This window comes from Camelus ferus, chromosome 18 (genome assembly GCF_009834535.1).
Source record: "Camelus ferus isolate YT-003-E chromosome 18, BCGSAC_Cfer_1.0, whole genome shotgun sequence".
Lineage (NCBI taxonomy): Eukaryota > Metazoa > Chordata > Mammalia > Artiodactyla > Camelidae > Camelus > Camelus ferus.
Genome location: NC_045713.1, coordinates 13,484,695 through 13,509,805, shown reverse-complemented (window position 1 = coordinate 13,509,805; position 25,111 = coordinate 13,484,695). Strand labels below are relative to the sequence as shown.

Sequence of the window (25,111 nt, the reverse complement as noted above, 5' to 3'; positions counted from 1 at the left end):
TGCATCTGCTTTGAACACTGCAGAGCTTCTCTAATCTGTTGCTTTCTCTTATGACACATCAAAGCTACCCAGTGCTTGTGAGGGCTTGCTGACTCAGGCTTGACATTTATGAGTCTTAATCAACTGGGAGGAGACCAACTTCAGAGGCTTCATGAGCAGTGCCGAGTCTTTAGGAACTGGGAAGGGTGGGCGACCTGCTCTGCTTTGATGGGATGACAGCCCCGCCACCTCAGCTGCCTTTGCTGCAGCCCCACAGCGCTCGCCTCAGCTCCACACCGTCTCCAGTCACTTGGCACTTGCTTCAGGGCACAGACCCACCTCTACAGTTGGTGTTGACCCACAGTGTGGGAGTTTTGGCCAGCACAGTTTGGGTCTGACACTTCAAAGACTACACTTCACCCACCACAGGGGTGAAGAAAAGAAAAAAAGTAAGTATATGAAATACTTTTCTAAAGCTGGTGTTGGGAGATAAACTTACTTGTCAGTAATGTTTTCTTTAGCTTTTACCATATGCAGCCATGGAGTGGGGATGTGAGTTGACCCCTAGTGTGTCTAGGTAATAAATGAAGTAATGAAGGACTTGACTTTAGCTGTGCAAACAGCAAGTGTATCTGATGAAGGGCTTCCTTCCTTTCTCCCTTGTGGGGGGGATGATGATTGTGTTAAGCAAGGTGAATTGTGAAGGTGGACAGGGAGGGAAGGAAGGAGAGTGCTAGAGGGGTAAGGATGATACTCCCCTCCTCAGGAGCAGCCAGGGGTGAGGTTGGGGAGAGAGAGAAGTGTGGGTGTCCAAGAGTGCTGGAGATGAGGAAGGACTCTTGGCCCAGATGTTGTGTCAGGAGCTACTGTGTCTGGACTCCTGGGGTCCTGACCTCTAGCGACAGGTCCCCAAGTGCCAATGCCTGGGCCAAGGGTGCCAGAACCAGCTGTCTGGGCTCCTGTAGTCCATGGGCCTCAGCTGGTCTGGCTGTTTCACCACTGGCTTCAACTGCATAATACAGGTGTAGAATACCAGCATTCTCAGAGTAGGCACATATGTAGTGCCCAGTGTTCCTCAACCAAGGCCTGTGAAGGCCTAGCAGGGCAGCAGAGGGCTCCTCACTGCCTCCTTGGTCACCTCTTGGTCCACTGGCATTTAACTAAGGAGACCCCATGACATCACTAGAGGGACATCACAATCACTTATTTCATCTGATGACGTAAGAATCTACAGGACTAGCTGTCAAGCTACCTGAATCAGATGAAATAAGCAATTGTGTCCCTCCAGTGATATCATAGAGTCTCCTTAGTTAAAGGAGATTATAAATCGGTCAATATCTAAAATTTGGTTGTAGATTAGCCAGAAGACTGGCACTTAAAGAAGTAAGGAAGCATTCTGCCCCATCAACACAAAATATATAACCCCCTGTCCAGAATTTCTCTTTCTCTAATGTTCTCCAGAAGCTGCGTTTCCTGGTCCTACTGACTTTTGATCTACATGTTTTATATTGCTCTATATAGTTTGCTGACTACATCATTTTCCTAATCTTCTATTACTGGTTCATTTCAATGCAATTTTCCTTTCCTAATTCAGCTTTGGTAAGTTTTTTGTTGTTGTTCAGTACTGTGTATGTGGCAGAAGCACAATATATGTTTGTCCATTTATTATTCATCTTGGGGAACCCTGGAGTTTTTGCTTTTTATGTATTTTTTTATTATAAAGTTTTGTGTGTTTATTATAGAAAAATTAGAAAATAATAGATGAACAAAAAGGAAAACCCATAATCTCTTATCCCTAATTTTTTAAACTGGTGGGAAATATATTTGTTCCTTATATATATATTTTTTTATTGTGGTAAAATATACATTACATAAAATTTACCATTTGAACCATTTTTAAGTATACAATTTAGTGGCATTAAGTGCATTCACAATTTTGTGCAAATGTCACCACTATCCATTGCCAGAAATTTCTCATCACCACAAATTGAAATTCTGTATTCATTAAGACAATAACTCCCCATCTCTCCCTCCCCCAGTCCCTGGTGACCTCTAACCTACTTTGTGAGTTTGACTATTCTAGGTACCTTTATAAGTAGAATCGTAGAACATTTGTCCTTTCATGTCTAGTTTATTTTTCTGAGCATCATGTTTTCATGATTCGTCCATGTTATAACGTGTCAGAATTTCATTCCTTTTTATGGCTGAGTAGTATGTATGAATTGAATGAATGTGCCACCTTTTGTTTATACATTCATACCTTGGTGGATGTTTGGGCTGTTCCACCTTTTGGCTATTGTGATTAGCCAATTGTAGCTACCATGAACTTCTATGTACAAGTATCCCACATTTTTGTATGTCTTTCCTGACTTTTTATCGTCTCTTTATCCATCTTTCTATGTTAAAGCATATAATTTATAAAATAAATCCTCCCAAATTAAACACACATATAATTTACAAATACAGGTTACACTATAATCTGCTTTTACACTGAATAATTTATAATTAACTTTCACATCATTATTCTATATAATTTTAATATATCATTTAATTATATGAGTATAGGATAGTGAACGTAATTAATCTAATACCACTTGACATTTAAAATGTTTCCCATTGTTTGCTATTACAAATGATGGCTGTAGCTAAATCTTTGGCCACATTCTTAGTTACTTCTTTTTTTTTTTTAATAGACTTTATTCTTTTAGAGCAGTTTCAGGTTCACAGCAGAACACATTCTTAGTTATTTCTTTGGGATAAGTTTCTAGATATTAAATTGCTACAGTAATGTTAATAACTAACATTATTGAGTACTTTTAATGTGATAGATTTTGTAATAAGCACTTTATTTGTATTATATGATTATACAAGTACTGTTATTTTGCCCATTTTATAGAAGGGACATGAGGGCCAAGCTAGAGCAGGTAGATTTGGTGGCTGACTGGGCAGGCTCTGTGACTGCAGGCTCAAACCCCATCTGCTACTCCCGATGTGTATGGAGGACAGTCCTTGCATCATTGTTTCTAGTAACAAAGCATTTGAAACCTATGTAACCTACAGGGGAATATTGGGCTCTACCCAGATCCCCCCCCTTACCTGTAGGTACACTCCTATCCCTCAGCTTCTATGAGGGTTGGAGACTTATCTGGGGAAGGTACAGGAACGGTGAGGGAGCAGATTCCTGCAATGACTTCCTCTTGGGATGGTCAGGGACTGAAGCTCATCTTCAATCCTGACACCCTGTTCTTTCTTAGTTTGCTCCCTGCCCTTTCTACTTGCTCTTCACTTCCTTTCTCCTGAGAGCACTCCTAAAGACCACCTCAACAGTTATCCCTGCTCTAGCCCTGCTTCTAGGGTACATGATCTAAGACACAGCCATTAAAGGTGATTATGAAAATATTCACCGACCTGGAAAGAAATTCACAGCATATGAAGTGGATGTAGAATACTCTTTTTTTTAAAAATAAAAGCCTAATAATGAACAATGTTTTAAAAGTCCACAAGAACAGATGTCAAGCCATCTATACGCTATACGAATTAATATATTATGAATTTTTAAAAATTGTGGTGAGAGTATTGTGGTTATGTAGAACATCCTTATTTTTAGGAGATGCCTGCTGAAAGGGTAGAGTGTTTTTGCGACTCACTTTCAGTTTTCAAAAACAAGTGTGTGGGTTAACCCAGGGCAGGACATGGGGAGAGAATGAACATAGCAAATGTCACCAGTTGTTGAATCTAGTGCAGGATATATGGAGTTTGGTGCATTAGTCTTTACATTTTTGTTTGTTTTTGTTTTTGTTTTTTTAGGGGGGAGGTAATTAGGTTTATTTATTTATTTGTTTAATGGAGGTACTGGGAATTGAACCCAGGACCTCATGCATGCTACGCATGCACTCTATCATTGAACTATACCCTCCCCCGAGTCTTTCAATTTTATAACATAAAATTTATTCAAAATTAAAAGTTGGGATAAATGTTATTTTCTGGGTATTAGGATTATTGTGATTTTAGCAACATCAGGAATTGTGGGAAATGGTGTCTCTCTGTTTTTGATTCTCACAGTCAAGGAGTTTGTGTTCTACACCTGCAATGCTGATGCTAGCTGTCTGTGACAAAGCTTGTGCCACCACTGGATGAACACTGACCTCAGGGGCACTGTACATTCTCTGGGTGCTGGCTTGTGCCACCCAAGGGGGCCACATGTGAACATGCTCCTTCCATAGACCTTTAGCTTGCTTTCACATCTGTCAGCTTGGTAGACTTGACTCAGTTGAACCTTCTGTCTGCTAGCTTTACTAATAAACTCTCAATATGGGCACACCTTGATTCATCTCTTCCCCCCTTAAGGGACCCTAGCCAAAGGAAATAGCTACTAGGACAAAAATGGCATTTGGGACATTTTGTCTCAATGGAAAAAAATGGAGGACTGACTTCAGAATCTTACACAGTCACTGAAGTTATCAGTGCAGCAGAAATGTGCTGACTGACATGAAAAGACAGTCTCGATATACAGTGAAAAAAAGAAAAGTGTATGGTATAAATTTTATTCAAAAGATAACAATACATCCAGAAGAATGTACACCAAATGCTTAACTTTGGCTGTCTCGGCATACAAAATTTGGGGTGTTTTGGTTTTTTGCTTATACATATTTTCTGACTCTTCTATAATATATATTGTTTAAACACTTAAAAAAAGAAATCTTATTAAAAGATTAACATGACATTTTATAAACAAATCCAATTATGGCCCTTCCAAGAATAAATTCTAAATGTGGGGGTGGCATAATACCGAAATGTTTGAATTTTTAAATATATCTACTTAAAAGATGCAGCCTACATTGTGGTCAAGACTTCAGGTTTTGGTCTTGGGATAGCTGGGTTACATCTTGGCTGTGCCACTCAGCTGAGTGACCATACAGCCAGGCTGGCTAGCCTATAAATCTATGTCTCCATCTGTGTAACAGAGATGGTAGTAATACCAACCTCACAACTTTTTTGAAGATTAAATAATACATAAAAAACTCTTGGTACAGCGCCTAGTAGTACTTAGTGCTCAGTAAGCATTACAATCCAGCAGGAGCCCCTGCCTAAGCCTAAAGGACTCCACCAGGAACTCTGATAGCTGTACTGTGCACTCACCTAGCTTTTGTCAGAGAAGGGAGGAGGTGAGAGCAAAAGTAGCACTCCCAGGACATCTGACCTCCCTGAAGCTGGGCGGGAGGTATAGGTGCTGATTAACTCTGTTAATAAAGCACAGTGCTCACAAGGCCAAAGGCCAAAGACCAAAGTCTGAAGCCCCTTAACAAGGAAGTGTTCCTCCTAACCACTATTTGGGGTGGGGGTGGAGTATACTTTTAGGCCACACAAAAGACAGCATACTCATTTGGGAAACAATACTTTCAAAATTATCTCCCAAACTCAGAATCTGTGGGCCAGAATACACCCCCTAAGTAAACAAATGAAGTATTCATTAATTGCTCACTTATTAAATAAAACTTTTAATTAACTATTATGTGGAATAGTGTTTTTCTACATTTCCGTGATAAGAATCACTTGGAGCACTTGAGATTAATTAATTCCATTAATACATTGGGCCTGGGATGGGCCAGTAATTTGGAGATTTTTATTTTTAAATACCTCCAGATGATTTTCATGATCAAGAAAATTTGGGAAACACTGATGAAACGTACTTTTCTGCTTCCTTTGCAGATATTAAGTCTTGAACACCTGGTCCCAGAAATGGCCCAATGAAAAAAGTCTTATCCAGTAGAGTTTTAGGAGAGGAAGTCTTCTGAGCACGTGGTTTGTTGTTTCCTAGAAGGCACTGTTTCTCATTTCTGTTTCTGGTCCAACTCTTCTAGATCAGGTTTTTCCTGGAGCGTCCATCTTCCTTGGGTTGAGGTATAGCAATACAATCACTTATTAATTTACATCCCCTTTTTATTTGAAGTATAGTTGATTTACAATGTTGTAACTTATGGTGTACAGCATTGTGATTCAGTTAATCCAATCATTTTAAAAATTGGCTTCTAATTTAAAAAATGTCATATTTAATTAAATAACCTTTGCTTGCTTGCTTGCTTTGTCTCGTTCTCTTCTGCCCTGAAACTTGTGTTAATAAATTAGGGGGCTTTGTATAGACTTAATATTCTGGCCTTTCCACTTTAAATTTCATACTGACGACCCCGTGTATGCCAGCCTGGATCTCATCGTTTTCTTTAACAGGCCCTACTCCCTTTGGTGTCCCGGTCAAGATAATATCTCCTTCTTCCAAGGTCATTATCTTAGAAACGTAGCTGATGATGTAGGGGATGGAAAAAATCATGGAGGATGTCTCACCCTCCTGCCTGAGTTCCCCGTTGACATTGAGCCAGAGCTTCAGGTTGTGAGGGTCAGGGATCTTCTCTTTGGGCACGAACGCGCTGACGGGGCAGGAGGCCGTGAAGCTCTTGGCCAGAGTCCAAGGCAGCCCCTTCTTCTTGCACTCGTCCTGCACATCCCTGGCGGTCATGTCCAGGCACAGGGCATAGCCGGCCACGTAATCCATGGCCGCGGCCTCCGGGACGGCGCGGCAGCGCTTGCCCATCACTACGCCCAGCTCGAGCTCATGGTGCAGGTTGCGGCTGTAGGCGGGCATCAGGACCGGCGAGCCCTCGGGGGCGTAGGCGGTGGACGGCTTCAGGAAGAGCACCGGCTCGCTCAGTACCGCGCTCTGCATCTCCCTGACGTGATCCGCATAGTTCCTGCCCACGCACACGATGTTCTTTCCCCACTCCCAGAAGCGGGACAGCGGCCTGGTGGCAGCCATGGCTTCTGCCCGTTGTCCCCGGAGTCACGTGGACTCTGCCACTGGGCGCCTACGGCTTCCCAGAGAGGACCAACTACCTAGGAGCGCTATCCCGCTGAATCCGCCGAGTGCTCGGGAGTCACGGCGCACGTCCTCTTGGGAGCCGCTGTCCAGTGGCTGCCTCAGGAATGACTGGCCTCGGGATGCGGCCTGGTCCCAGGAGAGTGGCGGAGGCTCTTGGGCAGCTCTCCGGCCACCGCCGCCTCTCACGTCGTCCTCAGGCCCGAGGCAGCCGGGCGCGGGGCAGGTACCGCTGTGGACGCGAGCCCTGATTGGCCGGGGGCTCGGGCGAGACTAGGGCGCTAATTGGCCGGAATGTGGGGCAGGCGGAGGGCACGGAGTTGGCGTGAGCGCAAATTGGCGAGGGGCTGGGAGGCGGGCGGTGATTGGCCGCGGTGTGCTGACGCCGGCTTGTGCAGCCCGCCCGCCCGACGCGCCGCCGCCCGCCCGCCGCCCGCCCGCCGCCCTGGTCATGGTGCTGGGCTGCGGGCTGCTCGGCCGCCGGAGCCTCTCTGCGCTGGGAGCCGCCTGCGCCCGTCGCGGCCTTGGTAGGTGGGCCGGGGCCGGCGCGGAGCCAGGCATGCCAGGGCGCCAAGGGGCTGGTCTGACAGGGGCCGGGGCCACGGGTACCGGCCCGCGGAAGCCAGGCGAGCTCCCAACCCGAGGGTCCCGGCCGGCGTCGTAGCCAGGGTAACGGCGGTTAGGCCGGCGGCGCTCCCTAAGGCATTCCAGCCCGGGGTCGCACAGGTGGGGCGGCAGGGAGCCGCCGGGGCCGCCGGGGCCGCCGCGGCTGACGCTGTTTTTTTTTGACACAGGATTTTAACCCCTCGCTGACGTCGGCAGGCAAGCCGATTGGGGTTGAGAAAAGGCTACACAGCAGTTGAGTCAGACTTTGAGAGGGCTGAAGACAGAGTAGGGTAACTTGTCAGCTGGGGGTTGCTGGAGGATTTGTGCTAGGTAAGGAAATGTGTGTTCTAGGGAAGCTCGGGAGCCCTGTTTTGGGACCCTGCCTTCCCACGGTTTGCCCGGCGTCAGCGAGCGCCCGCATCCTCCTTGATTCCTGGAGGTTAGGAGCTTTTCCACATCCATCCATCCCCACCCTATTCCAACCCTGTGTTTCTAATTCCCTGGGGTGATGGAACTGTAACTCAAGCCCCACAGAATGCTGTGTATATTCTCCACAAAGTGACATCACGTCTTTTCATGTGAGCTTTGGCCGGCAAGAAAAGCTTTTGGCACACGATTCTAAAGTGAAGACCAAGGGTAGAGCTGGCTTCTCTGAGCTGTGGGACCCTTGCCCTCCCTGGTTCTCCTTTCCATACCTCTAAAATGAGAGGCCTTGGACGCCCTGACCTCCAAGGGCCTGCCCTTTCAGCTATCAGATTCGATTTTCACTGTTTTACCTTTTGTTTTGTTGGAATATTTTGACCTTGATTTTGAAATCTCTTTTTCCTGATATCTTATCAGACTGATGTAGCAATAGGGGCAGTAGGTTAAGCTGAGCCTTTGGAGCTGGTGAGCAGTGAGCGAAATGCCCACAGAGCCCTAGGTCGGGGTATGGAGCAAACGGGAAGCTGTCCTTGGCCATTTTCAAATCTCACTGAAAGCAGTCAAGGTTCTGGAGGGGGTTTGATGTGTCACCATTACATTTAGGGAGCTCATCAAAGTATCAGAGCTCAGAGTTTCTGTGTCAGGAGTCAGGCAGATAGTGTAAGTGGGACTGTAGGGAAATTGTGAGGAAGTAGCTGCCTCGTTCAAAGGGGGCCCAGCCCCAGTCATTTGATGCCACGCAGGAGGGGCCCCGATCAAGAGAAGCCAAACCAAAATGTGTCTCAAGACTTGCCCTTAACTCTGCTCTCTAGTCCTCCTGGGGCTTGGATAGTAGGTATTGGGGCTGAGAGCAGGTGGCACGTCACAGAAACCTGATAATATAAACATATTGTTGTACTGAGCATGAGGAGAAGGGCCTGGAAAAAGCCCAGCTGGTAGTCAAAAGGAGGATTTGGATACCTCTGTGTGATCCTTAAGGCTGTAATTCAGGCAGTTCCCTGGCCACGGCAGACACTCCTAAACTCTGCATCAGACGGCCCCTGTAGACGTGGTCTGTCAGGCGGTTGGTGCTGCCTGCTTTCTGGATCCCTTTTTTGGAGAGGCCCCCCACCCTAGCACATACTCCAGAATTTATGGCGGTCTTCTGGCACCTTTTGTGGTTTTAATCCCTTTCATGCTGACTTAAAATATTGTTGAGACCTTCGTGAATTTTCAGGTTGAACAGAAGTTTCGTTGTTGAAAATATTTTGGCATCTGTCTACTGGGTGGAGGCTGCTTTTGCCCCCAGTCACTGCCAGCCCACCCTGGCACCTTCTTTGGCTCAGCTGGATGGTGATTCTGTATCCTGAACACTTGATTCTGGAACAGTTGTGGCCAGCTTTACTGTTTCTTGGGCCCTGGGTGGTTTTTGTGTGTTATCCAAATTTTGATTTCCTGCCATTTAAAAGTGAATATTGTTTCTTCTCTGGCTGGAGGCCTGAGAAGGGCTGTGAGCAACTGCCCACGCTGCAGACTCTGTTAGCTCGGAGAGGCAGCTGTGTGCCGTGGGAAAGTAGCCTGGCCTGGCACTTTCACTCTGGGTTTCACTCGACATGGTCTTTTTTCCGAATCAAATGTGAATAACCCCAGAACTGGTAGTGGTCACATCTGATAGTGGTTTGAGTCACAGCCACAGGCTGGCACTTCTGTCCTCTTAGAACCCTTGAAAAAGAAAATATAAGGATCTTAAATCTGGAAGAGCTGATTGCTACAAATAGGAACATGAATCATGTTCTGTTATTTCCTTAATAGACGGTTAAATGAGGATATCCTCTCCTATATCAGAGAATTTAGAAAACTTGACCTGGTGAGCCTCACGCTTCGAGGCTCACCATGTCGCATCCCTGGGATGCCACTGCCCCGGATGCCAGTACTGCTGGGGTGAGGGCTTGCTCAAAGTCTCAGCCCAGTGTGGTCTCATGGATGCTGACTGGAACAGCACTTTGTCTTCAGGTCCAGCCTTGCTGGGAATCTTTCTCCATCACACGGATTTCAGGAAGAGCTTGACTGTGGAACAGGGCACCATGAAGGTTGAGTCACTGCCTGCTCTGACTGATAACTACATGTACCTGGTCATCGATGATGACACCAAAGAGGCTGCCATTGTGGACCCGGTGCAGCCCCAGAAGGTGGGACGCATGGCCCCAGAACCAATTCTTCATCTCCTGATGAGTTTGATAACCACAGTGCCCTTGCAACGTGGCCAAAGCTAAATAGAAATCAACCCATTTGGTTTTTGAAAAACAATTGAACTAGTGTCCAGCCACTCTCTTGTTGGGACAGAGGGCCAGTGAAGGGTGGAGGCAACCAAAGGCTTTGGTGTGGAGAGAAAAGGGCTTCTGTCTGTAGAGTGCCTGGGCACAGAGAAGCAGGGCCCTTCTCAGCACTGTCTTCTCTTCCTCCAGGCTTTCTGCCCCTTGGCGCTGCCTTTGAGGGTGGTGGTCTTGGATTAAGGGGCTTGGAGACGTTATCGGTGGGGCTGAATTGCCAAGTGGAGTCCAGAGGGGAAAAGGCCACCTTGTCACCCTGCTCTCCTGGAGTTGGGACAAGTTGGTAGGGTCAGGACAGGACCTGGCACATCCTGGGCTCCACTGGGCACCCCCACTTTGTAGGCAGGCCGGTGAGCCAGTGCTGGGGGTGTGACTGTGGCCTGGGTCCTGCCCCCTGTTTGGTTGCAGGTTGTGGAAACAGTGAGAAAGTACGGAGTGAAGCTGACTACCGTGCTCACCACCCACCACCACTGGTAAGTGCTCCAGAGGCCGAACTTCTTCCAAGCTGGCAGAGCTACTTGGGCCTCACAGCTACGCCACGTGTGCTCCAAGGGTGAGCGTCCAACAGGCGGAGCAGGGTGGGATGCTCGCAGGCTCCCCAGGCCCTCCCACAGGTGGAGCCCAGAGCCCTGGAAGCTCTTCTCCCCTCCACACCTGTGAGCTGTGCGTCAGCCCCCGTGGGATTCTGACGAGGGTCCGGGTGCTCGCCTCTGTGCTGCTGCCCCGTGTCCCTCGGGCCTGGTGATGGGGTCTGGAGACTTCGGGGCTCTGAAGGGGGAGGCTCATGCTGTGGGTCCTGTGGCCTTGGGAGAACCACCAGCAGCATCTTTGAAGGCTCTTGGGCTTGTGTGGTGGGAAGCTGGCCTTGATGTTTTGGAATAAACTAGTCTAGACGTTAGTGTTTTAAAAAATCCAGCAGTCATATTTGGAGAGGTTGTGGGGTTTTTTTTGATATTTGAAGGCTGAAGGATGGAAAAAAACCCAAAACACCGATATTTGGGTTTTAGGGCTAGAGTCGCCTGCCCAAGGCCCTTTTGGGTTTTTGAAACTTTTGAGGCTCTTCAAAGCTAGGAAAAATGTTTATTTGGCTCTGAATTTTCTTTTCCAAATAACTACCCAAGGGCAGCCAGCGTCTTTGAACCCATTCCTGTGGCATCTTGCCAAGCTCAGGGTATGTCCTTGGGTGAAAGGAGGCCTTCCAACTTCTCTGTGGGAGTGTCATATTGATGTGGTTTGGCCAGAATCTGTTAAGTGGTGGAAACTTGGTGGTTGATGTAACTAAGTCAGTGAGAGCCTTGGAGTTGGTTAACCTCTGGGGCATCAGGTGTTAATTCCTGGCAAGTTAGGGACTTTAGGACATGGATCTATGATGGCTCCTTAATGCAACCGCCCTTTCTCTCAGGAAGTCCACCCTCTGTGGTGCCGAGGTGTCCCCTACTCCCTCGGCCTCCATGTGGCTCCATGGAGCCTCCTGCGCGCCAAGCTTTTCCCAGTTTACTTCTCTCTCCCACCATGAGTAACCCCCATGTCAGATGTCATTTTTCCCACATTGTGATGCTTTGGGGTTTTTCTCAGCACCTTTTGTTTATGCTGGAACATAAAACCCTAGATCAGGCCCCACCCTGAGCTCCAGGGTGTGGCCTGTGCCACCCTCCCACTGGCAGTGTGCTGAGTCGTTGGTGCTGGCCTGCATGTAACAGCCTCCGAGTGGAGGGGAGCGGAGGGCTGGCTGCCCGTTATCTCTGAGCCCTGCTGTCTCTGGGCCTGTTGAAGGAGTCCGTAGGGGAATGTGTGGTGAGGAACAGGTGTGCCCTGGCAATTGGAAAACCCTTGCCTTGTCCTGGCAAGGCTGATCTTCCAGGGTCAGGACACTCCCAGCCCTGCCCCGAGTCCAGGACCCCAGCTGGGCTTGCCTCGCTGCAGTTCCAGCCCCACAAGGCCGGGGAGTGGAGCTCTTCTCTCGACCTTCTTTCTGAAGTGCTGGTCAAGCTGAACTGGGGAGCTCCTGGATGAGTGTCCAGGAAGTTCCTCAACTCTGGCTGCACATTTGAGTTGCCTGGGGAGGTCATTCTGAGCTGGCCTGTCCCTGGGTGGACAGTTTGCCCTCTGGCAGCTGGGCATTATAAAAGTCAGCTATGTGATCTGCTCAGGGTCCTAGCTGGGCTGTGAGTTAGAATCACCCAGGGGACTTTTAAAACTCCCGCCCTACAAGCCTCCCCGGGCCCTCTGCATCAGGATGTGTGGGTTGGAGTCAGGCCTTTTTATGGATCTACAGGTGACTCTGATGCACCGGAGTTTGGGATCCATGGGTGTTTATGATTTGGTTCATCTGCTTCAGAAGCTTCTGCAGCAATAGGGCAGGGGCACAGAGGTGCCTCTCTTGGAAATGGGGTATCTGAGAATGTTCTTTTCAGTGGAGTCATGACAGACACGAGGTGAGCTTCCTGGGTTGGAAGATGCATTTCTACTTCTAAGAAGTGTAACTGGGGAAAATAAAAATTGTGTTTGGGCAGGGTTTAAAAGCAGGCAACCTCCTCTTCGGATCAGCAGTAGCCACAGCTCTCCTTTTTGACTTCTAGGGACCACGCTGGCGGGAACGAGAAGCTGGTCAAGTTGGAGCCTGGGTTGAAGGTGTATGGGGGTGATGACCGGATTGGGGCCCTGACTCACAGGGTCACACACCTGTCCACACTGCAGGTGAGGCGTGAGCCAATGGAAGGGGTTCAGTCGTGGCCCTGCAGGACTCCAGGCCCCAGAGCACAGTGTGGGGATGGGGGTCCTGTGGGGACACTGCCACCGCCTCCTCTTGGCTGTCCCCAGGGGCCCAGAGGGGCACTCGAGGGCTTGGGCTGAGGAGACAGCCTGGCCTGCAAATGGGTGGACAGGCTCTCAGGGCTGCCAGACCTGGACAGTCCCCTCTGTCGAGTGCTGTAAGTGCTTCAGTGTGCAGATGGTGACTGGTGAGGGGAGGCCATAGGCATGGTTTTGAGACACCAGGGAAATTGAAACAGACCCTATGTGGGATCATTTCTCACGTTAATACTAAGTTTCTTCAGTGTGATGGCAATGAGGTTATGTGGGCAGATGTCCTTTACTTGGGGATGCAGCTGGAGTGTCTAGGGGCAGTTTGTCAGGGGATGGGGTGGAGTGAGCACGTGCCGCAGATGTGGGACCTGCAGCATTTGGTGACTCAGGTAAAGGTCACACAGATACTCATCGTTGTTTTAGTTTTTCGGTCAGTTGGAACATTTTTGAAGTAAAGAGGGACCTAGGGGGTGAGACAGAGAAGGAAAACAAGACAGAAGCCCAAGCACCTAAGAAGGAAAACCATCTTTTCTGGCAAGATGTCTAGTTCAGATTTGACCCGGTTTTGAGGAGAGAACAAAATCAGCCCCTTGGGTTCTGCATGCCAGCAGACCAGCTTCCAGGGGGGCCCTGCACTGGGGGGCACCCATGACGACTGGGTCCCGTCAAGATCTAGGACTTCCTAAATGGAGCAGCATCCATGGGTGCCCGCTTGCCCTTGACGGCAGCTCCTGTTGTGGGGCAGGCGTGGGTCTGGGAGCGTCTGTGGGCCTTAGGACGGACCCCCCGCACGCAGGGAGCACGTGCCAGTGTGTGCTTTGTTTAAGGTGGGCTCACTCAATGTCAAGTGCCTGTCGACACCATGCCACACTTCCGGACACATCTGCTACTTTGTGAGCAAGCCCAACAGTTCCGAGCCCCCTGCCGTGTTCACAGGTGAGTGTTCAGGTGTGTCTGCTGGAGGTCTGGCGTTCATTGCAAAGACTCTCTTGGCATAGGGATGGCTTTGAAAATCTCTGGGCAGAGAAGCAGAGCATTTCCCGACAGGCAGACTGTGCTGGGCTCTGTAGGGACGACCATGGCCCCAGGGTAGAGCCTGGGACTCAGCCTTAGACACATTTGGGGTGCAGGCAACCCTAGTGGGAACGTGGGGGCGAGTGCTACCTCCTGGTGGTGCTGGCCTGCGTGCTCCCCCTGATCCTGGTCACCACTGTCAGGCATGTAGGGACAAGCCTTTCAGCGACTCTGCCTCGTGGGGATGCAGTCCCAGCCCCCACTACCTCCTGCAGCAAACAAGCAGGTAAGGGGCAGGGGGCAGTGAGCCAGGAGGAGGGGAACCAGCCAGACCCTGATTGATTCCGGGTGCTGAGTGATCATGCTGCTCCCTCCCTCCATGTGCTGTGAGCCGAGTGGGTCCGGCAAAGTCCAGCCTTACGTCTGGGTGCCCTACACAGTGGCCTCAAGAGCTCAGAAGGTGGCGGTGAAGCCCTGCCAGCGTCAGGCCTTGTGAGCTGCCTTCAGTTGGGGCAAGCAGTCCTTTCCAGCAATTGGAAGTATTTCCCCCTTTGAGAGAAAATGGAAGAATGTGGATGCTTGTTGGGGATCCTGTGAAGCGGAGCAGCCGCGTGACGAAAGTGTTCAGGGTGATGTGAGCCAGTGGCCATGGGCAGGCAGAGGTGGCCTGTTGGCTCTGCAGGGCCCCTCTGCCACCTCAGCTTGTTTAGTGAGTATAAGCAGTTTTTAATCTCTGAGTCTTCCCCAGATTTCAGTTGCAGTCGTGATATAACTGCAGTGAAAGTTTGAAAATACAAAAGCTGATGAAATGTGGGCTCCTGGAGTGAAAAACGGGCATTGATGGGAAACCTTCATCGGGTCTAGGGTGGGGACATTAATGTGAAGGGAAACACAGGGCCACTGGACTATCTCTGTAGCTTGTCCAAAATTATCTCTGGTGTGCAGGGAGGGGAGGGGTGGGCTGACTCTGCAGAGTATGGGGGAGGGGCAGGATGCCTCCAGTGCTCTTAGCAGCTGATGGTGAAGGGTGAGAGGGAGATACTGGTGGTCCCCGCTGCCAGGGGAGGGCTGTGGGGGTCGCTGAGTGTCCTTGCTGGTGAGGACATGGCCCCATGGCGGAGGCCCAGGCTGGCTCCCTGGCCCTGGTGGCAGGAGGGCCTGTAAGTAGCAGGTGCTGCTCATCCCTGACGGAGGGCCTGACCCTGCAGCCTGCCGCACCTGTGCATGGCCCGTCCTCCTCTCGGGTCTACTTGGCTTCTCGCTGGTCCCCAGACTTGAAGTTGTGGAGTCCTTCAGGGGCATAGCCCTAGTACTGCATGTTGAGGCCCTGCTCACAGGCTAGCCCAACTCCCTTGTCCTGTGGTTTTGTTCTGAGGGGCAGTGCTGCATCCCGGCCACTGGGTGGGCCTTGACCCCTGCCTGGGAAGGCCTGGGGGCTCCCTGGGAAGAGACCTGGCAAGTGCTGGTGGAGGAGGACTGTCGCTTTGTGTTGTGGGGTCCCAGGCCCTCCCCGCCCAGGGGCCTGGTGCCGTGGGCTCCCACTGGGCACAGAGTCCCTTCTCAGGGAAAAGCCCAAGAGAGGGAAGCAGCCTGTGGACACTTGGCGGGTGTCAGGTGGAGGATGGACTGAGGCAGGAAGGAGTGAGTCTCAAAGGCCCTCAAGGGCTGTGGTTCTGCATGAGAGGCTCCTGGAAGGCCCAGGGAGGTGGGAGGAGGCAGTGAGCTCTTCGGGGGTCTTACAGGATAGTGCTGGCTGTTGGGAGTAAGGGAAGTCACGGGAGGTCTGGCCTGGGAGGGACTGCTGGATGGGTGGAGAAAAGGAGTTGGGGGTGGGTCTCAGAGCTACAGCTGATGGGACTGGGTAGTGAGACAGAGTGACCCTAAAATTTGAGTTTAAATTGCTGTTTGGAGTCTGGCAGTACCAGTTAGTGAGATTTGAGGGGAAAGGTTTGGGGAGGGTGGGAACCAGGACTCTGGGTCATCTCTGGGCCCTGGCGGGGTGGAGGTCAGGTCTGGGGCTATGGCCCGGTCAGCACAGAGGTCAGGGCAGACCCCTGACCCCTCAAGGAGGGGTGTGCTGCGGGCAGCCCCTCCAGCTCCATGGCTGTCCTGTTTTCAGGTGACACCTTGTTTGTGGCCGGATGCGGGAAGTTCTATGAAGGGACGGCGGATGAGATGTACAAAGCCCTGCTCGAGGTCCTGGGCCGGCTCCCTCCAGACACAGTAGGCAGCGCTCCGTCAGCTGCCCGAGCCAGGTGGTGGGAGGACACTGCCAGCTCTCCCTATCCGTCCCCTCAGCTCTGGCCGGGCCTTCTGGGGCTGTTGGCACTCAGGGCCAGCTCTCCCCACTGGGGCCTCGTAGGCCTTCCCTGAGTGTTGGGAGGAGGGGGAGGGTGGAGGCATTACTTCTGGAGGCGTGTTTTTTCTTTTGGTGTATTTTTTATTGTCTTTTAACATACACTCAAGAAGTGTCCTTGTCCTGAGGGACATCTCCGTGGGTGCTGCACCGGACATGGCCCGGGGCCCCTCACGCCATCCCTGAGGGGTTTGAGGGTGGGTTGGTGAGTCTCTTCAGAGCTTGCAGGCTTGGCTTTTTCCTCAGAGAGTGTACTGTGGCCACGAATACACCATCAACAACCTCAAGTTTGCCCGCCACGTGGAGCCCAGCAATGCCGCCATCCAGGAGAAACTGGCCTGGGCCAAGGTGAGTGGGATGCACAGCCCTGTTCTGTGGGTCAGCACCATGTGACCTCCCTGGGAGTACGGAGCTCATGGCACTATCTCCAGAGTGTGCAGAGAGTGCTCCTCCAGGCCACGGACAAGGCGGGTTTTAGATGGCCCAGCTTTGTGTGAGGAAGCCCTGGTTGTCTGCTTAAGATCCCTTATGACTCGGGGGGTCCAGGCTGGGCCTGGGATTCTGCATTTTCAACAAGCGCCCAGGTGAGGCCAAGGCAGCAGCCCCCAGCCTGTTTCCTGTGTCAGGGTCCTGCAGGGCCGTGTGGCAGCTCCCTGGCGTCCCACTCGGGGAGACCAGCCCTGCCATCTCCTGAACAGCAGAATTCATCCTGCAGGCTATTTGTCTGAAAGGTCTTTATTTCCACCATGGCCCAGGATGTACTCCGTGGCTCGGCCTTGGGGGCGGCTTCTGTGGGGGGTTTGGAAACACTGCTGGGCCGAAGACGGCCTCCTGGACTCGGGTCTGTCTTCCTCCCTCTTCAAACACACACACACTGCAGAGGCCTCAGGTGCTGGGCTCCCTTCTGCTGAATTCAGTGAGTAATGGTCTCATAGTTTTGTTTTTTTATAAATCACCTGTTTTTGTCAACCATCTTTATCAATTTTGGGGGTGGGCTTACATACTTACTAAATTCAAACACTACCTTAATGAGTTGATGAGCATCCCATTTTTTTTTTACAGTGTGCACATAAGAATACTTTTTCTTAACATAAAAACTCATCCTGTGTGTGGTTTTGTGGCTTCCTTTTCACTTCATAATGGCTCTTACTGCTCTTTCCTTAGTGGTCCCTACATACTGAACTCAATCTTTTCTTGGTTATCTGCTTTCTAAAAACTAATTCTTTATTGAAGATAATTTACATACAATAAAACATACCTGTTTTGAGTGAAGAGTATACAGTTTCATGAATTTTGACAGTGTTTGCTCCCATGTCACCCCCACAGTCAAGATACAGAACATTTCCTCTGTCCCAGAAGGTTCCTTGCCTTGCTCCATTCAGTCCCCTACTACTGATCTGCTTTCTCTCACTGAAAATTACTCTTTCCTAGAGTTTCATATAAACAGAGTCTGAGTACATTACTCTGTTGTATCTGGCTCCTTTCCTCAGCATCTAATTCATTCATGCTTTTTAAACATTTCTGAGTAGAATCTCGTATGGCTGTACTGCAGTTTGTTTATCCACTCGTCAGGATGGACTTGGGTTGTCTCCAGCTTTTTGCTATTATACATAAAAATTACTGTGAGCGTTTGGGAGCAAGTCTTTGTGTGGACACATGTTTTCATTGCTTGTGGGCATGTATCTAAGTGTGTAATTGCTGGGTTGTGTGCTAAGTGTATGTTTAACTTTTAAGAAACTACCAGACTGTTCCAGGTACTTGAGCCATGTGGCACTCTAGCATTGCATGGGTTCCAGGTGCTGCCCACGCTCACCTACACTTGGTCTTGTCGGCCTTTTAAGTTTCAGTCATTCTGATAAATGTGTAGTGGTAGCTCCTTATGGTTTTTAGATTTCCATTTCTCTGATGGCTAATAACATTGAGCATCCTTTCCTGTGCTTATTGGCCTTTTACATGTCTTCTTTTTGAAGTGTATGTTCAAATCTTTTTTCCATTTTAAAAATTGAGTTGTCTTCTTACTGAGTTGCAAGAATTCCTTATATATTCTGGAAATAGGTCTTTGTCAGTTATATAGCTCAGATATTTTATCCCAGTTTGTGGCTTGGTTTTCCATTTTCTTAACAGTGTTTCTCAAAGAATAGAAATTAATACTTTTGGTGAAGTTTAGTTTACTTTTTCTTTTATGCTTTTGTGTCCTACCTAAGAAATCTCTGCATACCCAGACATTACACAGACTTTCTCCTCCATTTTCTCCCAGCAGTTGTATAGTCTTAGCTTTTATGTTTATTTAAGTTTTTATTTAGATCAATGATCCATTTCAAGTTAATGGTTGTGGTGTAAAGTAAGGGTAGAAGTTCTCTTTTTTGCATATTGACATCCAGTTGCTCAGCACCATTTGTTGAAAAGGCTTCCCTTTCCTCATTGGATTACCTTGGCATCTTTCCTGAGTAAAATGGACCAAGTAGGCATAAATCTACTTCTGGACTATATTGTGCTTCATCAGTCAGCGTGACTTATCCTTGTGTTAGTTGTACTGTCCCGATCAGTGTAGCTTATCCTAGGTCTGAGAATCAGGTAATATAAATCTTCTAACTTTATTCTTCCTTGAAATTGATTTTGGGTTTCCTGAGTCCTTTGCATTTGCATATAAATTTTAGGATCATCTTATTCTACAAAAAAGTTAGCTTGGCTTTTTACTGGAACTGTGTTGTAGGAGAAGATTTGGAGAGAACTGAGATCGTAACAACATGGAGTCTTTCCATGAACATGATGTATAGCTTTACATTTATTATGGTGTTTCATTTTTCTCGGCAATATTTTGTAATTTTCAGTGTTAAAGATCTTGTACCTATTGTTAAATGTGTCCCTAAATACTTCATGTTTTTGGATTTTATTGTAAACTATTATTGACAGTCTTTAGAAATACAACTGAGTTTGTATTTTGATCTTGTTTCTTGTGACTTTGCTTAACTTAGTCTAGCATATTTTTCATAGATTCCTCATCACATAATCATGCCATCAATTAATAGATAGCTTTATTTTTTCCTTTCCAATGTATATGCCTTTTTAGTTATTTTTCTTATTGCACTGGCTGAGATCTTCAGGACAACGTTAAGTAGACATGAGAGTGGACACCTTTGTCTTGTTTCCAGTCTTAGGGGGAAAGCATTCAGTCTTTAATCATTAAGTGTGCTAGTAGCTGTGAGTGTTTTGTAAGTCTGCTTTATCAAGTTGATAAAGTTCACATGTATTCCTGGTTTTCTGAGAGTTTTTGTCATGAGTGGATGTTGAATTTTGTCAAATGATTTTTCTTCATCTATTATGTCATCTTTTTCTTCTCTTTTACTCTGTTAATATGGTGAAGTATATTAGTTGGTTTCAAATGGTAAAATGTTGCTTTCTGGATAAACCTTAGGCATGGTGTCTTCATTACGGCTGTGTTCATAAGCAGTATCAGTCGGTTTTATTTTCTAGGAATGTCTTTGCCTGGTCTTAGCATCAGGGTAATGCTGGCCTCATAAAATGAGTTGGAGTGTTTCCTCCTATTTTCTGAAAGAGTTCTTCTATGATTGTTACTATTTCTTCCTTTAATGTTTGTGAGAATTCACTAATGTTGGGGGAGCATATAGCTCAGTGGTAGAGCACATGCTTAGCATACACAAGGTCCTGGGTTCAATCCCCAGTACCTCAATCAATCAATAAAGCGAATCCCCCCCCCCCAAATAAAGTAAATTGTACAAAAAAAAAAAGATGTGAAGTAAACTTTAAAAAAATTCAAAAATGAATAATTTTTGTGGAAAGTTTTTTGTTATGAATTAACATCTTTAGCTTACATAGGGCCATTAGATTTTTACATCTTCTTGAGTCAGTTTTGTTAACAACTTGTATCTTTCAAAGAATTTGTCTTTTTATCAAGTTTCTCAAATTTATTGATACAGTTTTCATACTGTTCCCCTTTTTATTATCAAGCTTGTTGAAGTTCTGTTCACATGTAATAACTGCATCAGTTTAAACTGAACAGTTGAGTGAATTTTGACAGATGTGTTTACCGGTGAAATGGCTCCCACTGCAGTTAAGATACAGAGCGTTTCCATCACCGCTGAAAGCTTCCTCATGCCTCATTTTCTCTGCCGTGCTTCAGCGTGCCACTGGAACTAAGTTGGCGTTTTCAAGAATTTTATATAAATGGAACTATAGAGTATGTATTCTTGGGTCTTTTTTTACTCAGCAGAATGACTTTGAGATTCATTCATGTTACTGCATGTATCAGTGGTTCATTCCTTTTTATTGCTGAGTAATAGTCTTTTGCTTGGATACCCCACATTTTGTTTATTCATCTGTCAGTTGACATTTGTGTTTCCAGTTACTGGCCATTGTGAAGAAAGCTGCTATGAACACTTGTGTACAAGTCTTTGTGTGATGTATGTTTTAATTTCTCTTGAGTAAATATCTAGGAGTGGAGTGGCTGGGTTGTAAAGAAACTGCCAAGCTGGTTTCCTAAGTGGTTGTATTATTTTACATTCCCACCAGCAAAGTATGAGAGTTCAGGTGGTTCCACATCCTCACCACCACTTGGTATTTGTCAGTCTTTTTAATATTAGTCATTTTAATGCATATGTAGTAGTATTTCACTGTGGTTTTACTTTGCATTTCCCTAGTGCTTAAAAACGTTACACATCTTTTCATGTGGTTATTGGCCATTTTGTCAAGTGTTTGTTCAGATTTTTTGCCCAGTTAAGAAATTGGACTGTCTTCTTATTGAGTAATAAGAGGTGTGGTTTTTTAAAGTACATTCTGAACACGAGTCCTTTCTCAGATACATGTATCGTGATTATTTTCTCCCATTCTGTAATTTGCCTTTTATTTTTCTCAACAATGTCTTTTGAAGAGCAAATATTTTAAATTTTGATGAATTTCAGTGTATTAATTTTCTTTTATGGTTCATACTTTGTACCTCTTATCTAAGAAACCTTTGTTTTTGCCAAGGTCAAAAATGTTTCTCATATGTTTTCTTTTGGATGTTTTGTAGCTTTAGCTTTTACTTTCAGATCAATATGACCCACCTCTCCCCACCCCCGCCAACCCTGCCAGTATCTGTTGGATCTAAATAGTGATGTCTCCTCTTCATTTCTGTTATTGGCAGTTCTTTTTCTTCATTGTTCTCATCAATTTTATTGATCTTTTAAAAGCACAACTTTTGCCTTAATTTTCTTTGTTTTTCCATTGCACTAATTTCTGCTCCTAACTTTTAAATTCTTTCCTTCTACTTCCTTTGTATTTGCTTTGCTCTTCTTTTTATATTCTTAGTATGGAACCTAAGGTCATTGATTTTAGATCTTTCTTCTTTTCTAATATAAGCACTTAATGCTAAAAACTCACCCCCAAGTACTGCTTTAACAGCACAGATTTTGATATTTTATATATTCGTTGTCTTCAATTTGATATATTTAAAAATATCCCTTGTGATTTCTCCTCTGACACATAGGCTACATTGAATTGTGTTAAACTTTTTTTCAGCCTTTTCAATACTTTATTATGAGAATTTTCACACACACAGAAAAGATGAAGGAATTTCATCGTGAACATTTATAATCCAACACCTACTTTCTATTAACGTTTTACTAATTTTATCACTGCCTATTCATCCATCTTACATTCATTCTTTTTAATAAGTGAAACATATTAATGTGTGGATGTCATCCATAAATCATTTTACCTGTCCGATTAGGGAGGACATTTAGAGTTTCCAACTTTTTTGCTCTTGTGAATTGTCCTGCAGTGAATAACATTCTCAAAAATAAGTCTTTACATTTCTGTGTGCTTCATGCTTCTGCAGGAAAAAACTCCTCTATGTGAACATTCATTTTAATAGGTAATCCAAGTGTTGTGACAGTTTACACTCCCCCAACTATACTTATAAGGACCTACTTTAAAATCTTTAGATGAGTTCTCTTGTTTTCTTCCCTCATAAAAGGTGGAGGAAGATTTCTTAGGAGGGGTGAGAATAGTGGAGCAAGCACAGGGAGTGTTATAAAACATTCCAAGCTTGTTTTCACCAGAAGGCAGAGTTCAGAGATGAGCAATAAGCCTTCACCTTGACCTCCCACCAGACCCCTACTTGACACCCCTTCAGTGGTTAAAGGGATACTTCTTGATGCCACTGCTCACAGTGTAGGGTGGGGTCGGGACCCTTGGGTCTGAGGGCCCCAGTGGTCAGGAAGCCTAGCCGTGGGTGTTGACAGCGGCTGTCCACTCACTGACCCTGGGTCCGCGGGGTCAGCCCAACAAGGGCAGGGGATGCGGGGAGGGAGACCCGAGCTGTTAACTGTGACTTCTTCCTGTAGGAGTCTCTATAGGAGTGGACAGCTGGCCAGACGTCCCAGTTTGCGTCTTCTCTCCGTCTTCCTGGTCAGTGTTGATCAGGAGCGAGGCCATCCTGAGTGGAGGTGACGAGCTGTCCAGACACCCTGTGGCATGAGAGCCTCCCTATGGGGGATGTTGTCCCAGGGGAGGGGCCCGGGGCACCTGTTTCCTTACTGTTCTTTCCGGCAGGGAGGCGCTCATGACCCATATGCTGTCTTGGGGGCGTGGCTGTGGGTGTTCCCTTTTCTGTTTGCTGCATCTTTGCTGGTTGTTACTTCTGTAACGTAAGGCCTGAGCTTCGTATTCATGAAAAGAAAGCTCCATGTCCCCCCTCCACCTCCAAGACAGCAAGGGAAGGAGAGACGGGTTGTTGGTGGCAGCCGGAACACTCGCGTCTCTCTCAAGGGCAGGGAAGGGGCCTGTCCTCACACTGACCTCCTGCTACTTTGCCTTCTCAGTCGGACAGTGTTTGAAGACCCTTAGAAGGTCCTCTGAAGTGTCAGCTTTAGACATTTCGTATTAAAGTGACCTGCTTGCTTTGCAGGAGAAGTACAGCGCTGGGGAGCCCACGGTGCCGTCCACCATCGCAGAGGAGTTCACCTACAACCCGTTCATGAGAGTGAGGTGAGGGCGCGGGCGGGCCCCACGCCATCCTCGGGTGACTTCCCTGCCTCACTTGGGCACAGCTGAACAGTGTCCAGCACCACAGCTCCTGAAGAGCCAGGTGGTAGAGGAGACCGCCCTGAAATCTGTTAAGTACAGCCAAGAATCAGATGCTGCTGCTTAAGAGAAAGGAGAGCACTTGCTACCCTGGGAGGGGTGTGGGGTCCTTTCTGACCTTAGAGGAGAGGAGGCAGATGAGACTTGTGCTCGGTGAGCCTCTTGGCGCTGGGCAGTGCCGGATGCCCGTGTGGAGTTGGTGTCCCCGCTTTCTGGAACACCAGCAGGGGTGGCACGCCCAGCGTGTTTCCCACAGTTAGGAGAACTCAAGTTGGCTGGTAGCTGTCCTGTTTCATTTCTGAGAACATCCTGACTCCTCCAGGCACTTTTCTTCCCTGCTGCCCTGGGAGGGGCGGTGGGGCCTGTGGGCGCCGTGTGCAGCCTGCAGCCTGGTGCTCGGCTTCCGCAGGGAGAAGACGGTGCAGCAGCACGCGGGTGAGACGGACCCCGTGACCACCATGAGAGCCATCCGCAAAGAGAAGGACCATTTCAAGGTGCCCCGGGACTGACGTGGCCGTGAGGCCTGGGCGCCTGTGGCTGCTGCCACCTCTGCCTTCAAGCACATTTGGGTATTCAGTTGTTATAGGTGAATTTCCAGCCAGGACTGCAGGAAATTCAGTCTCAGATTAATTTTAAGTTAATTTTAGAGCCCTTTGCTTGTGTTATCAAATGTTCTAATGCATATTTATGAGAGAATAAGTTTAGAAAGTGTTTATTCCTGGAAGCTCTGCTTGCAGACTGTGTGTTGTCTCCGGTCTGTCCATGGGGTCCCCACAGTTGCCTTGTGAACCCCTACATGCTGCCTCAACAAGAGTGGCCCCTCTGCCCCCGCCGAGGCCGGCAGGCCCTGTATTTTCGGTGCTTCAAGTCCGGACTTTCCAGAACAAGCCCCTGGGAGGGGCACGCTCCCCTCTTTTCCCACCGCTGCATGGCATCATCCCCTCACCTCTAGACTTATCTCACAACTCATCTTCACAACGACTCGTCCATGTTGACAGGCAGCAGGACCCCAGGGCTCGGCCTTGAGCGCCTACCTGGGCTGGGGCAGCAAGTGGTCATTGATGTACATCTGCATGCTCGAGGCCAGAGGCTGGGGCAATGCTGAAGACATTCCTGCACTGCAGGGCTGGGCCGGGGCCTCGGGCTGGGAGTGTGTGGCTGGGAGCCTGGGGCACCTGGTGCCAGAGGAGCTCCAAGCTCTGCACGTCCGTCCCTCTGAAGGCTGGCCTGTCCTGGGGACGCTCCCAGCAACCAGCATGGGGCACTGTTCCTTGAGTGGGCACAGGAGCTGACGCAGGAATGCCGGGATGTGTGTCTGCAGTGGGGATGCGTGGAGCCCAGGGCTATCAGACAGAACTGTTGGCCCTGCGCTGCCCCTGCCTGAGGTCTGATCCTCTCAGGTCGCCGGCAGGGAGAGGGCTCCGAGTCCTTCCTCCTGGTGGCAGCATGGGGGAAGCCTAATCTTGAGGTGGTGGTCTGGGCGTCCCTGCTCTGCAGCCATTCCTTCTGCTCTTGCTTGAGAAACTTGAAATGCGCTGTCCTGGGAAGCAGCTGTGCTAGGCTGGGTCCCTTTGTCTGCAGTCTCTGGCTGGTCTTGGACCCTGGGGAACCAGGTGGCTCTGATTACATCGAGTCATGTCTCAGGCAGAGCCGCTGGGAGATCCTAGC

The 25,111-nt window shown here is 48.2% G+C and overlaps 2 protein-coding genes across 6 annotated transcripts; one reads left to right on the top strand and one right to left on the bottom strand.

Annotated features, from left to right (window-relative positions):
• The first annotated feature begins 256 nt into the window (after positions 1 to 256).
• Positions 257 to 24,167, top strand: HAGH (hydroxyacylglutathione hydrolase). 5 transcript variants are annotated; one of them, XM_032460141.1, is made up of 10 exons: positions 257 to 428; positions 9,869 to 10,044; positions 10,594 to 10,658; positions 12,765 to 12,882; positions 13,818 to 13,926; positions 16,124 to 16,259; positions 16,607 to 16,708; positions 22,705 to 22,806; positions 23,268 to 23,347; positions 23,853 to 24,167. In XM_032460141.1, exons 2-9 carry the CDS (start codon positions 9,940 to 9,942, stop codon positions 23,338 to 23,340), a joined length of 810 nt encoding a protein of 269 aa, XP_032316032.1. In that variant the 5' UTR covers positions 257 to 428; positions 9,869 to 9,939; the 3' UTR covers positions 23,341 to 23,347; positions 23,853 to 24,167. The 5 variants fall into 5 exon arrangements, 4 of the variants coding, with proteins under 4 accessions (XP_032316032.1, XP_032316029.1, XP_032316030.1 ...); XM_032460138.1 differs by lacking the exon at positions 257 to 428 and adding an exon at positions 7,221 to 7,374; XR_004312650.1 differs by lacking the exons at positions 257 to 428; positions 23,853 to 24,167 and adding an exon at positions 7,221 to 7,374 and having other exon boundaries at positions 16,124 to 16,227; positions 23,268 to 23,334.
• Positions 4,493 to 7,096, bottom strand: FAHD1 (fumarylacetoacetate hydrolase domain containing 1). The gene has a single exon (XM_006174019.3). It carries the CDS (start codon positions 6,785 to 6,787, stop codon positions 6,122 to 6,124), a length of 666 nt encoding a protein of 221 aa, XP_006174081.1. The 5' UTR covers positions 6,788 to 7,096; the 3' UTR covers positions 4,493 to 6,121.
• Positions 24,168 to 25,111: the final 944 nt, after the last annotated feature.